The sequence below is a fragment of the Polypterus senegalus genome, chromosome 3, assembly GCF_016835505.1.
Source record: "Polypterus senegalus isolate Bchr_013 chromosome 3, ASM1683550v1, whole genome shotgun sequence".
NCBI classification, from domain to species: Eukaryota; Metazoa; Chordata; class Cladistia; order Polypteriformes; family Polypteridae; genus Polypterus; species Polypterus senegalus.
This window is the reverse complement of record NC_053156.1, coordinates 130,082,324-130,101,595: the sequence shown is the minus strand read 5'-3', so window position 1 is coordinate 130,101,595 and position 19,272 is coordinate 130,082,324. Positions and strand designations below refer to the sequence as shown.

Below are 19,272 nucleotides of genomic sequence, written 5' to 3'. Positions count from 1 at the left end.
TCAGAAAATACATTATGTGCCAGTGCTACAGATGTTTTGCTAGAGGGCAACGACTGAAGAATGAAAGGTTGCAATTGTGGTGTTCTCAACTATTGAAAAAGGTCAAACCTCTTCCTGTACCTACCAGAGGTAGGCCCACAGGGGCATTTTTAGGTGCTTGTTTTGAACAGGCCACAAATACAAAAGATAAAATAATGATCTGTGACCTCTGTGGTGAAAGTTATCCATAACAGAATGTGAGAAATAACGGAAGTAGGCAGGTCATAATTGAAAATAGACAGTCATTATATTTTAAAAGATGTGCAAGTTCCTTTCAAGTATTACCATTTAGACACTTCAGAGTAGTGAGGCCCCGCGTGCCCTCTAAAGTTTGGTTGTCTCTTGAAACCTGTATGCCAGATGTTTTATTTAATCATGAAGAGCTGCATTGGCCTCACTTGATCTTGTAGTGTTATATCATAGCACCATTTGGTACTGTGGAGCTTGTCATCCTACACTGAACAAAGTGTACAAAGCAACATTTGCAAAACAAGTAGGGCCATGTTTAACGGAGACAAACATATTCACTTCTGAAGGCAATTACTGTATTTGCAGTTACACATTTGATTCAGGGCTTCACCGTGTTCTATCAAAATGCCTTTTGTTAATAGGTGATTCTGGGATTACGCATTTAGCATTTTCTACAGGACAGAATATAATTCACACCTTGGAAACAAAGCACAACATTTGTTAAATTCTTTCTTGACACTTGGTACCTAATAAATAAATAGCAAACTGGCCAGGATAGTATCAGCTTATTTGTTGTTCCAGGATGTGAGCAGGGCTTGGCAGATCACATCTAAGGTGGACATGTGCTGTGTTATATATTTAGGAAGCTTAAGCTGGCTTCCATTGTTCTGTAAAAAGTGCTCCATTCATCTCTTAAAATAAACCAGTAACTGTTGTAAAGTTAACCCTGACAATGTTCAACATGAAACCACATTTGGATTAGCCCCCAATCATGGCATACGCTGATGGTGAAGCCAAAATTTGAACTGTGAGAATGATCTCTGAAGGTGACTGTTACTGTGGATGATGCTATAAAAAGGGCAGGTGGGGGGCACTGCATAGAAATGTACAAGTTCACCAGGCCATTAAGGTACATTGCTACACTCTAAAGTGATCACAAATCTGCAGGTATGCCTGGTCCGTATATATCTGTATACTGGTTCACGAATGCAGGGATACCTGAACCTGCCAGGGAGAACTTTTCATGGACAGCATCAGGAGTTCATGATTTTTTACTATTTAAAATTTTATTCTTGGGAATTACTGACTTTATTTTCCCAGTTTTCTTTGCGCTATGGATGTTTTCATAGTGAGGAATAATTTTTGAGATAATTGTAAAATGTTCTGAAAATGTTACAATGATACAACACCATTTTGATTTTCTATTGATGCCACTGTTAATTGGGTTTTGCGTATTGTTGCAAGCTATTGTGATTTGACATTTACTTGGTAGAGTTCTTTTTTGACCTAATTTTAGGGTTTTCTACATATTAATGTTGATATTAGTTTGTCCATTGAAGGCTCATGGGAAAGTATATATTTTTTATTAATTTTTAATTCACAATTTTCTCCCACAGCACAACTTTGTGCACTGCACTTAGTGTTATGGTTTCCAAGACAAACATTCTGTCATAATTTAGCCAGGGTTCCTCCCTGGCTGGGGTTCAAATTCCTCATTTACAAGTGTTTTGTTCATTATTTATGTTAACACTGTTGATCAGTTAGTTGCTATATATTTATGTATCTTTTTATGCACCATGTGTTATGTGTTATGTGGCTGGTTCCCCAAGAGGTGAAGCCACCTGCCCATCACTGTCAAGGGACTGCCTTCAGCTCTCTAAAGGCTGAGAAAAATCCACTGTACCTTCAAGTACAGGAGTTTTGACCTCTGTGCTCTGTGTTTTTACTATTCTTTGGTTTTGTGTTTTGAGATGTTGTTTACCAACTTCAGCCTTTTGTGATCTCTGGGGCTTCCAGGTTTTACAGATCATTTTTTGTATGATAAATACTTTTATTCATAATGATTCCACATTTGCCCTCTTGTTAATAGCCAGGGTTTGACAGTATTCCAACTCCAGTAGGGATTTTGAGACATTATTGGGACTTATTGTGCTCAGAAACCCCATCTTCATGACATATTCCCAGAAGGCACCAGAAGTACGCCATGTGTGATATCACCAGAGCAACTGCTCAAAGATCAGCTTGCACATTCCTTTAATATCTGAGATTAAGATAATAACAGTGCTGGGGTACATTTCACTATTTTCCTAATGCCTTTATGACCTTGCCTTTATTTTTACCACTTTTGATTTTTTGACTCACGTTTTTGAACTTGACATCTAATCGGGTAAAGATTTTTGGCTATGACCACAGTTTGTTTCTGGACTATTGTCTCATCACCTGATCCCTTTCATTAAAAACTTTAATGTCTCTTTTTGAGTCAAAACACTAGCAGATTGCTAGCTTGGGACAACCACATGTCACCGCATATAAGGTTCAGCATCACACACTTCCTGGTTGTCCAAGATGCTGGATACAATTAAAATCTTTATCAGAGTTTGTATTAATTACTTAGGAACTTTAATTAGCATTTTTTTTTATTTCTGGAAATATCCATCTCCTGGTTCATGTTAAAATCTCTTTCCTACCTTTTCCATAGCTAGGCAGAACTAGACGTGATTTGAAGCCAGCAATTTGATGCGTTCCCAATAGGAGCTTTTATTAAAAGCTCCTTCTCGTCTCTGGACCAAAAGAGTTTATATTTGGGAGCCAAAGAAAGGCCATTCTTATTTAAAAGAGACATAAGGGAGGTAAGAAGGGACACATTGTGTGGTTTTTGTTAGGGCAAAGAAGGTCACAAAAATAAAATTTAGAATACCAAATATGAGTTATTTTGAATTGTTGGAAAATGGATTTCCTGATCACTGTCTACATAAATTATACAGTATAAAAACATTTATTTGTCCATCCTTTTAGCCTGCTAATGCAGTTTAGGGTCACAAGGAGCCAATACCTTATTCTCAGCAATGGGTGCCAGATGGGAACCAAAATAGGAGGTCCATTTATGGCACACTCAACCTCGCTCATTAATCACCACAATTTTATCCATGTGAGTTATAAATGACAGCATGCAGCACATCATTCTAATCAATTTTAGATCAGAAGGGAGGTACAATTTAACTCCTCATTAATGGGCACAAGGGAAGTACCAGCCTTATTTACACACTGGTCATTTATAAAAGATAGGTTCGTGCTTTTAAAAATTACATTGCTCTCACACCTTACTGCTGACTAGCAAGAACCAAGTACCAAGAACACGTATCTGCAGTTTTTGGTCTTTAACCTGCATGTCTTTCAACTGTAGGAGGAAACCAAAGAGAACTATCAGAAAAAAAGTGTTGACTATTCATGCCATCTTAAGTTTTTATTTCCTCTTCAAGAAACATCAAATATTTTACATCTTAGGGTTGTTCACTCTGTGCCAACAATTCAGATTGTCACAGTTGGACATCAAAAAGTGGGAGAATTCAAGTGTAGCGGGAGCTTTTCAAAGCTAGTTAAGTTTACTTTTATTTATTATGCTTTACTTTTAAGTGCCCTATAATGAAAACTCAAGTGCATGAGTTAAGATAACAAATAATGTGATACAGACTCATTGCAGCCATTACAAGATGGGTGCTAGTACAAAGTGAAAACCTTATCAAGGGCCATTATTGCTCAGACTGCCAGTGAGGCCACATCTGGATTTCCGTGCGCAGCACAGCACTACAAAATGATAGAAGCAAAGGTCAGCAACCAAGTGCATGCTGGGACTGAAGGGCATGTCCTTCTCTGACAGGTAAGAAATTTAAACCTCTATAGTCTCAAGAAGAAAAGGCTGCATGAAGGCCTAATCAGGGTCTTCAAAATGCTCAAAATCTATAGATAACTAGCAGTTAAAGTAATTTATTAGTGGCAGATTAACCATTGTGAATTATGTTTGATGTACAATCTTCTTGGGATTAGAACAATTAATTTACATTGAATTTTATGACATTTAACACACAATCAGCATTAAAAAAACATGTATTTGAAGGGAATGACACTGAAAGTGACACAGTTACACCAGAAGGACCATGCTTCTTGAGGAGACATATGACCTAACAGAAATTTGTGCCTTTGATGTTTCTCATCGTGTCATGCTAATTACTACTTATCTCACTTTCTCAAATTGTAGCTTCTCTCTCCATACCTGAAAGCCACTTTAAGGGTTAAGATTACCTTGTGCCAATATTTATTAGGACAGACACAAGAAGAAGCCAACAAAGTGTCTCCTCTGCTTTTTAGTATTTGTTTTATGAAAGCCCTTCAGCCAGTAAACTCTGCAACTACCCTGGGAGATCTGAAGGTCAGTATATATAAAAAAGGCAGCCTTATCAGTTATAGTAGATGAAACAATGAACACATAGTTAGGAATTTAACAATATTTTACATGGTTTAACAATATTCCAAGTGTGTGTCTGGACTCATAAATACAGCATATGCAGAAATGGCGGAGGGACTTGAACCATAGTATATACACACTGTATTGGAAAGATACAAATACAGGCAAAGATTTGGAAGTCCATTTAGTTTTTACAATGACTGCTAATGTGTACATAATTCACTACACTAATAATCCAATAATTTTTTATGCCCTATTTTATAACTATAATCCAACATCTGTCTGTCTGTCTTTATGTCTGGCAGCTTTTCACGAGAGAACTACTTAACAGATTTAGATCAGGTTTTTTTCTATAATTTGCTTAAACATTCTGGTTGATTCTGCAACTTTTCTCATTGCGCTAAGTATCATAGTTCACTAGTGGTACCGATTCATTTGTGCAAATCTGAGGGAGACGCAGCGGGCCAAGGGGGGTTGGGCCCGCCTCACTCACACGCCAGCCTCAGGGTGTATCTTATATCTGTTTAGCTAGCGAACGAGAGAACTACTTAACGGATTTAGATCTGGCTTTTTTCTAGAATTTGCTTGAACGTTTTGGTTGATTTTGCGGCTTCTCTCATCACGCTAAGAATCATAGCTCACTTGCAGAAGCGATATATTTGCGCTAATCTGAGACAGAGGCTACAGGCTGAGGGGAAGGGGAAGCATGACATCATGAGTAGGGAGCTGGGCAGGGCCGTCCTCACTGTCCTTTTTCACTAATACGCGGGCGAAGCCATGGGGGATGGCTAGTAAGAGATAAACATAACAACCAGAGGAATTTAATTTTCACAGACACCTAATGTGGACTTGTAATACCTGGTCAATTTGAAGTCTTTCATTAAGCTGATGGCACATGTTTCGAATTGTGACATGGATTCCTATTAAACCACTCAAAGGCTACATGTCTACTGTGGAGTACACATACCAGTAAGGAACTAAACTCAGGTTCACGTGATCTGGTATTGTACAAAAATTGCAAAATTGACTAGGTGGCTGTGTCTGAGGTGGGGAATACTTCTAAGGCAGTGTTTCCCAAACTCGGTCCTGGGGACCCACTGTGGCTGCAGGTTTTTGTTCCAACCAGCTTCTGTTTTTAATTGGACCCCTGAGCTAATTAAGTGATGTGTTATTTTGCAGCAAACTTATCAGTTGCCAATGAGTTAGCTGAAACAGTGGATTTAATTTTTTTTTTTTTAATTTGCAAAGATGAAGTCAAGAAAAAAAGCAGTTTTGAATTTCAGGGATTTTTATTTTTATAATTGTAAAAGAATTTCAATATATTACTTACTTTTTAAAACTAGTATTTTCTTTCTAAAACAAAGCTACTATCAAGCAATTAACCCATTTATAAGTATTCTATAAAATGTGTTACATTTATGTATTACTTGTGTTTACACATTTTGCAAACAAAAAATACCCAGAACTAAAGGACTAAAGTGAAGTTTACATGAATTTACTGTACCTAACATCGATAGTAAACTGCTAGTTTTCGTTGGCATCACTTACCAAGAATTGTAAAATTCATCAAAACAAATACACCCCTTTGGCCCACATAAAGTGCATGTTTGAATGTGAATATTTGTATTAGTTCATATGATGGAGGTCAGGTAATGTGGAGGCATCATTTCCAGCTTCACCTACGGCAGCAAAATTGCCGGCCCTGCAGATATCTGCCCTGTCTATTCATGGGGTAGCCTGTCCGTTTGTCTGCCTCGTAAGCAACACACCAAAGCACTTCCAGCCATCATTACTGTAGTAAATATTTTAAAATGGACATTTTTATACTAGCTTTACCTGCTGTTTCATTTGTTGTTTTAGTTTAGGTTTATGAGGTTTTGACAATATCTATTTTACATTTTATTTTTAATAACTTACTTATTTTTTTTTATTTTGAAATAATCATTTCTGCGAAGTTTTAATTTTAAAAAAGTCTACTCAATAAAGATTAAGATAAAGATTAAGAAACACACACTGTGCCTAAAGAGCAGAGGGACTGTAGAAACCTATGGATATGACCATAAGAGATGCAGTGAGTCCCTTTTTGTTTCAGCCATCTGTACAGAGTGCTATCTTGTGAACGTTTTATAAAGTGTGTCTTGCTTGTAGCTTTGCCCATGTGCTCAGGGGGTAGGCTGTTTACTTTGGCAGCACTGGGCACTTTAAACTTTGTATCAACAGCACCTTATGAAGGAAGGCAATCCACACAACCTTGTAGACAATCAATAAATACTGTAGCTGTGCCAGCACACTTTTGTGTGTGACCAGACAGCAGGTAAATTTCGTTTACCAGTGTCACCTGTCATTTTCCCTTCTTTGGTCCTTTTTTTCAGCATATTATGGTCCTCTTTGCACACATTATGGAAGCAGTTTAAAATGCTGTTTCTCTTTAATTGAGTTCTACAAACCCGACCACTACATCTTCAATTTCACACTTGCTCTTGTTACTGTCAGTGTCTTCACCAATGTACTTGCAGACAGGAACTTTCCATTTATAACAATACACAATAAACCACCGAGATGACGGGGTAACCACTGACTTTATCCTGTTGTTCTTCTTCCCTCACAGCTCTGAGAAGCCACCCAATAAGGGCACATAACCCCATCGCTTCCAGAAGTTGTGCTATAAAAGAAGCGTTGGGAAAGAGAAAGGCATCTTTTGCCGGGAGACCGGAACGAGCCGCATGGCGGAGCACGCAAAACATTCCTTAGGAGAAAGAAATCCCTGATCGTGATAGCGCACTGGCACTGTTTTTGTTAATTTTCTTTATTTTGCTTGTGTTGTCTCGTGACGATTAAAAGGGACGACCCGGTTGGCATCCTAAAATTTCAACTGTTTCCAGTCTGTCCTTCCACCATCCAAAGAAAACATGTTCTGTTTAAGAAGATAACAACTGCCAAGTTCATTACACTACATAGCTATACAGTGCGTTGTATGGTGGGATAGGCAACAATATTGTTTTAAGGACTAGGTTGGCATGAGCAATATTTTTCAATATATTCATTTACAGTGGAGGAAATAATTATTTGACCCCTCACTGATTTTGTAAGTTTGTCCAATGACAAAGAAATGAAAAGTCTCAGAACAGTATCATTTCAATGGTAGGTTTATTTCAACAGTGGCAAATTGCACATCAAAAGGAAAATCGAAAAAATAACTTTAAATAAAAGATAGAAATTGATTTGCATTTCATTGAGGGAAATAAGTTTTTGAACCCTCTAACAAAAAAAAGACTTAATACTTAGTGGAAAAACCCTTGTTTGCAAGCACAGAGGTCAAACGTTTCTTGTAATTGATGACCAAGTTTTGCGCACATTTTAGGAGGAATGTTGGTCCACTCCTCTTTGCAGATCATCTCTAAATCCCTAAGGTTTCGAGGCTGTCTCTGTGCTACTCTGAGCTTGAGCTCCCTCCATAGGTTTTCTATTGGATTAAGGTCCGGAGACTGACTAGGCCACTCCATGACCTTAATGTGCTTCTTCTTGAGCCACTCCTTTGTTGCTTTGCTGTATGTTTTGGGTCATTGTCGTGCTGGAACACCCATCCACGACCCATTTTCAGTTTCCTGGCAGAGGGAAGGAGATTGTCGCTCAGGATTTCACGATACATGGCTCCGTCCATTTTCCGTTAATGCGATTAAGTTGTCCTGTGCCCTTAGCAGAAAAACACCCCCAAAGCAAAATGTTTCCACCCCCATGCTTGACGGTGGGGACGGTGTTTTGGGGGTCATAGGCAGCATTTTTCTTCCTCCAAACACAGCGAGCTGGGTTAATGCCAAAGAGCTCTATTTTGGTCTCATCAGACCACAGCACCTTCTCCCAGTCACTCTCTGAATCATTCAGGTGTTCATTGGCAAACTTCAGACGGGCCTGCACATGTGCCTTCTTGAGCAGGGGGACCTTGCGAGCCCTGCAGGATTTTAATCCATTGCGGTGTAATGTATTTCCAATGGTTTTCTTGGTGACTGTGGTCCCTGCTAATTTGAGGTCATTAACTAACTCCTCCCATGTAGTTCTAGGATTCTTTTTCACCTTTCTCAGAACCATTGACACCCCACGAGGTGAGATCTTGCGTGGAGCCCCAGAGCGAGGTCGATTGATGGTCATTTTGTGCTCCTTCCATTTTCGAACAATCGCACCAACAGTTGTCACCTTCTCTCCCAGCTTCTTGCTAATGGTTTTGTAGCCCATTCCAGCCTTGTGCAGGTCTACAATTTTGTCTCTGACATCCTTGGACAGCTCTTTGGTCTTTCCCATGTTGTAGAGTGTGGAGTCTGCTTGATTGATTGATTCTGTGGACAGGTGTCTTTTATACAGGTGACTAGTTAAGACAGGTGTCCTTAATGAGGGTGACTAATTGAGTAGAAGTGAATAACCACTCTGTGGGAGCCAGAACTCTTAATGGTTGGTAGGGGTTCAAAAACTTATTTCCCTCAATGAAATGCAAATCAATTTCTATCTTTTATTTAAAGTTATTTTTTCGATTTTCCTTTTGATGTGCAATCTGCCACTGTTGAAATAAACCTACCATTGAAATGATACTGTTCTGAGACTTTTCATTTCTTTGTCATTGGACAAACTTACAAAATCAGTGAGGGGTCAAATAATTATTTCCTCCACTGTATCTATATGTTATAATCTGAATGTTTTATGCATTATACATCACACACTTATTTATTAAAGTGGCATGTTTAAACTATTGAAGCACACATAATATATTTATTCATTCACTCATGAAGCTGAACAGGTATACTGAATATTGCTTATGACTGGCGACTATAAAAAAAATTGTATGGGCAGTTTAACCACATTCCTTTTTAAAAGCGTATAATGTTAGCATTACATAACAAGAAATTAATTCGATCTTGATTTCAAATTGCTACAAATCACATCTCAGTATTTTCATCACAGGAAAAGCAGAGTTATTAGCAAAAATGACTGTCGGCCAGAAATGCAGTGTGTTACACGCAAGGCCAAAATCGAAATGAAACACATTAAAATAATACAAGAAATGAACGGAAAAAGAAAACACCGCACCACTGACTAAGGCATTTAGCCACCTTCAAAAACGAAAAAGAGCAAGGATAAGACTTTAGGCTTAATTTAAATGGGGTCTGATAATAAGGGGGCTTTGGTGTTAACGATCAAGTTGATCTCAGTTTAATAATCTAGTGAGTGCCGCAGTTCACATTATTTAACGTGTTTTGCATGGCAGTGTGTTTGTATTTGCACATTTTGCAGAATGTCTTACTATGCTGTCTCCAATGTACATGACATGTACTGTAGTTTCACTCAGCACATAATTGATATTTCAGAAAAGTCTAATTGTTACACGTTTTGTCAACATGTTACACCCAATTCATCCTAATCTGTTGTCTGTGGGGCTTTCCTCTGATTCAATGGCTTATTATTGCTTTCTTCTTCAACTCATTGTTATTTGTTGAAACATTTGGTAGACATCGAGCTTTACTTCACTTTGTTTTACAATCCAAAGTCACTTCAAAGCAAATAACTGCCAAGCTCTACACAAGTAACATTTATCATGGATTGGCATACGAGAAGACGAACTAATTAGGGCACTTTAATTTCAATTTTCAAAGATTTGCCTATGGGCTTTCCATGGCAAGTTTATATAGCCGAGTATGGGGGGTTGTACCATCCCAGCATTGGAAACATTCAGTGCAGGAAATTCCTGACTCACTTCTTTGCGCACTAATAGAGAATATTATGTGCTGACACTTAAGTTGTGTGCAGCCTCACACGTACATGCACTTCAGAGGGAACAGTAGGCTGCTGACAATTCTTTTTTGTTTTCACCCATTTTTATTTTATTTCAATTTGTCTCTGAGTATGCTGTGTGAATTTTCTGTTTTGCTTTTTACTTGGAGTTTTGTTTTGATGTTTAATTGGACTTGCAACTCAATCTCATCCTCCTTTTAGTAACTTTTTTGCCAGAACTCCCCTCCAGTCTCTGCGCTTGACAGTACCTCTGGCCTAAAGCAGCTTTAAAGCCTATTTTGGTGTGATTGTCATGCCCATGAATCTCTTCTAGCCTGTAACTATGCAGTTAGAAGCCCCCTCTGACGTCCACTGCCTTTCCCTCTGTTTCTCTTAATCAGTCTCATGTCCCATGTAAATTCTTTTGGAGCTCACAGAACAGTTACAGCTACAGGACTTGCTGCCGCCAGGTGATGTGGCAAACCCACTGACATTGTGAGAATTGCTTTCTCTCATCTGGCCACACAAGAAACTGCCCTTGAAAGGGGGCCATTTTAGAATATTCATAAACAGTACTGTGCATTCAACTGGTGTTCCATAGACTGTAGGTTCGATAAATGTAATGTAATGTAAATGTAAAAAGCTGTTCAGCACATGAATAAATGGATGTTTGTTTATATACCATTAATCATTCATTTATCCACTCATCTTTAATACAGAATATTGGGGTGCAAGGTGTTAACCAATCTTGGTCAAGCCACTAGAACACAAGTAGAATATTTTATTAGTAATAATAATTAGAATAAAATAATAATAAGAAATATAATCATAATAGTGCTTCTTAGGGATATTGACAAAGACACATACAGTATATCAGAGAAATTATTAGTGTTGTTCTGCCACTGTGCAATAAACAGTGTGCTCATTTATGTCATCACTGTCTGGTATGGCAGCAGAACAGCTGAAGACACCAAGTCAATGCAGAAAATTATTAAAGCAGCCCAGAGAATCATTGGTAACCACTTCCCAATTCTGGAAAGCATATATTACATTCACCGTTTGAACAGAACATCAAATATTTTAAAGAATCTTTCTCACCTTGGTTACCATCTGTTTACCCTCCTGCCCTCTGGGAGGCTCTACAGAATTATAAAAGCCCACACAGTGCGGCTCAAGAACAGTTTTATCCCTGTGCAGTTGAAATTGAATCAATCACTACACAACCACGTGAGATTTTAAGACCTGTTGGGAATCACATGTTTTATGTGCAATATTGATTTCCTTTAAGTTGTAATATTATTTATAATTCATCTATACTAATAAAAGGCAAAGCCCTCTCACTCACTCACTCACTCACTCACTGACTCACTCACTCACTCACTAACTACTAATTCTCCAACTTCCCGTGTGGGTGGAAGGCTGAAATTTGGCAGGTTGATTCCTTACAGCTTCCTTACAAAAGTTGGGCAGGTTTTATATCGAAATTCTACGCGTAATGGTCATAACTGGAAGCAGTTTTTCTCCATTTACTGTAATGGAGATGAGCTTCAACGCCGTGGGGGCGGAGTTTCGTGTGACATCATCACGCCTCCCACGTAATCACGCAGTACATAGAAAACCAGGAAGACCTCAAAAAAGCGCTCAAGAAAACATGCATTATATAATTGAGAAGGCAGCGAAACAATAAGAAGCGAGTTCTGCTACTTCGGAAACAAAGCACGATGTAAACCTACACTTTAAATTAAGTTCATAGACAGGCTGCCGCTGGCGTTTGTAATTTAGTGCCTGCCCATAGAAGGCCGTCCGTCAGCGGCAATCCAATAGCAAACTGCCACGGGTAAATATTCACGGGTGAAGGACTGTGCTTATGGAGAGGAAGATGAGATGGTCAGGGTGGTGTTTGACACAAACTCAGCGAAACTGCGAGAGAAAGTTTTAAGTGCCAGGACTAAGGTAACATTAAATAAAGCTATGGACATAGCACGAGATGGCACCAGCACAGCTGGGAACCTTCGATGCAAGTACACCGAGTGGCTCACGTGAACTGACGCAGTGCACAGATAAAAAGCAACAGTTCCAAAAAGCGCTGAACAAAACCGAATTACACAGTTGAAAAGGCAGCAAAAATATGAAGCGTCTGATAAGCATATTCATAAATGCAGCTACTGTGGAAACAAAGCACACGGTGGAAAAAGTCAATGTCCCGCTAAAGGAAGACAGTGTAAAAAACCCGTGCATGCAGTGTGTCAGGTCTCAGATAAAGAAGAAGACGAGCTGTTTATTGATGCAGTAAGAAACGAATCGATGAATGAAACCTGTCATCTTTACAACGATTGACAAACACGGAATGTAACTTGAACACAACACATCGTACAAATACGACCCTGATTGAAAGAAATAATGATAATCAAATCCTTGATGACAGCAACATTCAATAACACTCACAAAACAATTACTGTATATTGACAATCATGTTACGTTATTTTTAAAATGTTCCCTTTTCTTTTCATAACTTCTACTTCTCCACTGCGATACGCTGGTATATATTTAAATGTATATATATACCCCTATCTACAGTATATACTCGCATAGACAAGCCACATGCTGTGGCTCAATTGTAGAGTCTTAAGCCTCTAATGCCGACATTTGAGGTTCGATTCCCGAGAGGGGATGCACTGAGTATGTACGCGCGCTACTGATTCATTTTACCTTCGCATCTCCTTGGTTTGGGACGTATGAAAAATATTAGGTTAACGCAGAATCATGTTACGTTATTTTTAAAATGTTTCCCTTTATTAGCACAAGCACAGCTGAGAAGCTTCGATGCATGTACTCCATAACGCGTTAAAAATAACGCATTTAATCACACTTTCAATTCCAAGCAAACGGGAACTTTTGTCAATGCATCATTTCCTGGTACATCCATTACACTGATGCACACATCACAGCTACAAAAATGTTAGAGTCGGAATAAAGCGCGTTCCTACGACTGATCATTTCGACTTCCCGCGCGAAGCCTTGATAAAAGCATGGTTTTGTGCACACTGAAAAGCAAGCAAAATTAGATGCATTACAGAAAGCAGACTTTGTGGCTCTTACTGGGGATCATTGGACTTCCGTGACCGTTAGTAATTCTAATTACATCTAATTACAAAATGTTCAATGATCACACTGTTTTAGCCTAATGTACAAAATAATTTTGGCTAAGGTTACTCAGAGTTTAAAGATTAAGTTGGTCAAATTACCTTTTATGTTTCTGACTTATTTTTTAAGAAGAAAACTGCACTTTATGTTGAAATTTTGGTTATTATTATTTAAAGACAATACTATTCTGAAAATCTACTTAAAGTACTTAAACTACCACTTTATTTTTAAGTCTGCCCAATTTTAACCAGGGATGATATTTTTGTTTCTGTTTTGAATTCAAATGCAGTTTAAAGGCTTTTTTTCAGAAATTAAAACAGCTTCAGTTTACAATATTCATGTACATGTCTATTATTTGATTCTGTCGCCCACTAAAACACTTTTAAATTAAAAAAAAACATTTGCGATTTGGGGCAAATTTACGTGTGATTACATACGATTAATCAAGATTAATTCTTACACAGCCTCTAATTAATTGGATTAATTTTTTAATCGAGTCCCACCTAATATATATATATATGTGGATATATATATGTAGATTTGTATATATAAATGTGTATATACAGTATATATGTAGATATGTATATGTGTATATACAGTATGTATATATATGTATGTGTGTATATGTATATATATATAACTGTGTATATATATATGTATAGATGTATATATATATATATATATTTATATATATATGCCAGCAACACTCATGACAATGACAAAACAATTACATTGTCAATCATGTTACGTTATTATTAAAATGTTTCCTTTTCTTTTACTTCTCGCTGCCAATGCAGGTATTTTGCTATATATATATATATATATATATATATATATATATATATATATATATATATATAGATATATATATATATATATACAGATATATATAAATATATATATACAGATATATATAAATATATATATACAGATATATACAGATATATATAAATATATATATATATATAAATAGATAGATATGACAACAACACTCAATATCAATGACAAAACAATTACATTAACAATCATCTTACGTTATTTTTAAAATGTTTGCTTTTCATTTTCATAACTTCTTTAACACACTACTTCTCCGCTGCGAAGCGCGGGTATTTTGCTAGTTTACTATAATTTTTATCTTATTATGTGTTTTACTGTTTTATCATAGTTCAAGTTGTCTATTTTATTATTTACATAGGTGCACTTTTAAAGGAGATGCATGTTGAAATTTCATTGTACAATATTAGGGGGCTTTGCCCCCTGCTCGCTTTGCTCACCAACCCCTGCCTGCCTGTTACATTACAGTGAGTAATTAACTATATTAAAAGAGTTAAACATAATAATTTGAAAGTAAATTATGTTTCATGTTGCGTTATTCATTGCGTAATATGATTTTGTTCTCTTTGGCTTTGAAATTAACACGCAAATACTTTTCAAACTTACACTTTTACTGTAAAACTTCAGTAAAGACAATTTTTTTAATTCAATTTTTGTCAATATCGCATTGAATTTTGATTCTGTGTTTGGACTTTGATGTTTTCATCTTCTGCACGATCACCACCAACTGTTTCAGCATAGTCTATTGATACGTATTTTACCAATTTGCCGTGTAACCGATCGTAATTTATGGTGTTAATTTGCTTGACTTCATCGTTTCCCGGTGCCCTTTGGGATGAAATTCTTCAAAAAGATTTGGACATAATACATCTTCTTTACTTGGGAACTTAAAGTTAGGAAAACGTTCAAATTTGTAAGAGCTGAGAGAGCAGGAACTGTGTCTGACAAAAGCATTCACACGAATGAGAGGTGAGAAGACCGTGTGGGTGGTTGAATTGTTTAGATGAGGGTGTGACTTGAAAACATCTCATGGCCAAGGTCTCAACTCATGGGACTTGAAAAAATCTTCCAAAAAGTCTTGTCGTGTAGCAGGATTTTTTTATATAATAGAGATATACAATTACAATAAAGTCTTCTTCTTCTACTGTCTAATAGTTATATAAGTGAATAATGTAACCCACTCAGGAACATAATACCAGCATTAATATAGAGGACAAAGTATTTTTTAACTGTAATACTTGTTTGATTTACTGCATAGTAGTCTCTAATAATGGGTATAAAGTCATGGGCACATGTCACCGACCCCCTGTAACATTCACAATTACAGTTAGGTCCATAAATATTTGGACAGAGACAACTTTTTTCTAATTTTGGTTCTGTACATTACCACAATGAATTTTAAATGAAACAACTCAGATGCAGTTGAAGTGCAGACTTTCAGCTTTAATTCAGTGGGGTGAACAAAAAGATTGCATAAAAATGTGAGGCAACATTATTTTTAACACAATCCCTTCATTTCAGGGGCTCAAAAGTAATTGGACAATTGACTGAAAAGCTATTTCATGGGCAGGTGTGGACAAGTCCGTCGTTATGTCATTATCAATTAAACAGATAAAAGGCCTGGAGTTGATTTGAGGTGTGGTGCTTGCATGTGGAAGATTTTGCTGTGAACAGACAACATGTGGTCAAAAGAGCTCTCCATACAGGTGAAAGAAGCCATCCTTAAGGTGCGAAAACAGAAAAAAACGATCCGAGAAATTGGTACAATATTACGAGTGGCAAAATCTACAGTTTGATACATCCTGAGAAAGAAAGCAACCACTGGTGAACTCAGCAATGCAAAAAGACCTGGACCTCCACGGAAGACAACAGTGGTGGATGATCGCAGAATCTTTTCCATGGTGAAGAGAAACCCCTTCACAACAGCCAACCAAGTGAACAACACTCTCCAGGGGGTAGGCATATCGATATCCAAGTCTACCATAAAGAGAAGACTGCATGAAAGTAAATACAGAGGGTGCACTGCAAGGTGCAAGCCACTCATAAGCCTCAAGAATAGAAAGGCTAGATTGGACTTTGCTAAAGAACATCTAAAAAAGCCAGCACAGTTCTGGAAAAACATTCTTTGGACAAATGAAACCAAGATCAACCTCTACCAGAACGATGGCAAGAAAAAAGTATGGAGCAGGCGTGGAACAGCTCATTATCCAAAGCATACCACATCATCTGTAAAACACAGTGGAGGCAGTGTGATGGCTTGGGCATGCATGGCTGCCAGTGGCACTGGGACACTAGTGTTTATTGATGATGTGACACAGGACAGAAGCAGCCGAATTAATTCTGAGGTGATCAGAGACATACTGTCTGCTCACATCCAGCTAAATGTAGTCAAATTGATTTTGGCAGCATTTCATGATACAGATGTACAATGACCTAAAACATACAGCCAAAGCAACCCAGGAGTTTATTAAAGCAAATAAGTGGAGAATTCTTGAATGGCCAAGTCAGTCACCTGATTTTAACCCAATTGAGCATGCGTTTCACTTGTTGAAGACTAAACTTCAGACAGAAAGGCCCACAAACAAACAGGAACTGAAAGATGCTGCAGTAAAGGCCTGGCAGAGCATTGAAAAGGAGGAAACCCAGCATCTGGTGATGTCCATGAGTTCAAGACTTCAGGCTGTCATTGTCAGCAAAGGGTTTTCAACCAAGTATTAGAAATGAACATTTTATTTCCAGTTATTTAATTTGTCCAATTACTTTTGAGCTCCTGAAATAAAGGGATTGTGTTAACCAAATGCTTTAGTTGCCTCACATTTTTATGCAATCTTTTTGTTCAACCCACTGAATTAAAGCTGTAAGTCTGCACTTCAACTGCATCTGAGTTGTACAGAACCAAATTTAGAAAAAAGTTGTCTCTGTCCAAATATTTATGGACCTAACTGTACGTGTATGTCTACTGTTGGCTTATATCATTTACGGACAATTAAAGAGAGCAAACTTCAACAACACATAAGTTCAAATTAAAAAGAACACTGAAGAGAATTGGGGCATTAAGCTATATTATTAAACAGGATGTTTAACAAAAGTACAGAGTTTCTTAATATGAAATTTCTTAAAAAATAAACCAGCAGCCACATCGTTTATGTTGTCATAAATCATGTGAGTGGTGAAAATCCCTTCGATTGTAAACAGGTTCTTTGGAGTTTTGTTACTTTTAATCATGACATTTTTCTACATGAAAAAAGATAAAACACTAATATAAGTAAATATCTAGATTAAAATATCTGATAAATCAGAGTAATACATTTTTTTAATACAGAGAAAATACTTACTAAATGGACATAAGGCACAAAGTATCCATAAAGTGCAGCCGGGATGCCAAATGCCCAGATACGGTATCCTCGAAATTTCCAAATTTTCAGGTTGAAGAACCTTCTCAAAAACATGCAGCGTCCCTGCTTCTGCACCTTTGTTTTTGGTTGAGAAGGAATCAGTGGCTTGTATGTGCATCCAGCAAGAATGAGGAGGAACATAAAAATGCTCATGACACGAAAAGTGTTGAACAGACCAATTTTTTCCAGAACCACCCTCAGGAGAAAAGGCAAGGAGATGGTGAAAACACTGCTTCCAGCGGTCACAATGCCGTTGACAAGGCCCAGTCGCTTCTTGAAGTAGTGCCCTAAGATAACCAGGGATGGCTGGTAGGAGAAGGAGCAGCCACATGCAAATACAATCCCATACGTGAAATATAATGGCCCAAGTGAACTGAAGAGAAAAATGGAGAAGAAGCTATGTTAGTGACATTGCATTTTTTTGATTGTTTGTACCTGGTTTTGCAATCGGCCTTGCTGATTTTACTTCATGAACAATGATGCCTGATTTGGTGGATCTTGAGAATCAGACTGCTTTGTGTTATAACAAATATCAAAATGTACTTTATTAAAAAGAACAATGAAGAGACTCAATAAGGTAAAATGTAGAAGGCGTTTCCATGATAGAATAAAATTAATGCCATCAATCCAATTCTCATATAAAAGAAAATCATAAAAAGTCAGAAAAATATTTGTATACATCATCGTTAATACATTTTGATCCTTTCAGAAATTGTTACAGAGTCAGAAATTTCAGTGAAAAACTCATCTACAAATGTCATTTGTTACTACTGGACCAGCATGATAATGATATAAAAATAGAGCTAAGACAAAAGTCACAAGGTTGAAAAAGTAAGGCGAAGGAACAGCTGTCAGCCTAGAAAGAGACAACAACAAGAGCAGCTTTGTTTAGCAGATGACCCTTAGTGGTAAAAAGAAAACAGGTGATGGAATAACAACTATTTTCAATGATTATGTTGTAGGATTTAGAGGAGAAGCTTTGAACTAAGTGTTCCAAATCTCATTGAAGAGCCACAGGATAAAAAAAAACACGCACCCAAGCCGACAGTAGGCAGCACAATGGGAGGCGTGGAGGCTTCCTTGGAAGCAAAAAACTGATTGAAATTACATAACAGATGGCACCAATCCAGCTTTTTCACATAAGCCTTAAAGTGACTTTAAATGATAATATTCATAATCATGCTAGGCTGCATCAAGAATGATAGGGAATAAAACCAGCTGGAATAAGAGGACTCCTCAAGAGGGCAAAATTAGGACAAATTTAATCTGATATCTAAACAGGAATGTTTGGCAGATGAATACGACTAAAAAGTATGAAAGCATTTGAAATTATATTTTTAAATATTACTGTATATAATGCATACTGAGATGTGTATTGAAAATGCTAAATTTCTATAGCCCATGCCCTATTCTGTAGAGCATGCAAGAGACTTCAAGTGTACGTTGTAAAACTTTAGTTTGGATTTTGGAAATGTCAGTGCCTCCCTCTAAGGAAAGAAGCTGTGAGGCATCATGCAGTATGTCAAGTGGAGCCATAGAGGCAGGAAGAAAAAGATCCCAAAAAACAATACTAAGAGACTCATTTGGGTTCTGTTAAAAATAAAAGAAGAGATGTTTAATATCTTACACCTAAAAGGAAATATCTCATTTTAATGTCTGGTGGTGCTCAGA

General features: G+C 37.3%; 1 protein-coding gene across 2 annotated transcripts in view; it reads right to left on the bottom strand.

Moving 5' to 3' along the window:
- Positions 1 to 19,272, bottom strand: part of slc16a10 (solute carrier family 16 member 10) — a 159,097-nt gene that overhangs the window by 12,528 nt on the left and 127,297 nt on the right. For both annotated transcript variants that reach the window (XM_039747937.1, XM_039747938.1), the window contains exon 3: positions 17,542 to 17,974. In XM_039747937.1, the coding sequence (XP_039603871.1) occupies positions 17,542 to 17,974 (433 nt within the window). The remainder of the gene's footprint in view (positions 1 to 17,541; positions 17,975 to 19,272) is intronic.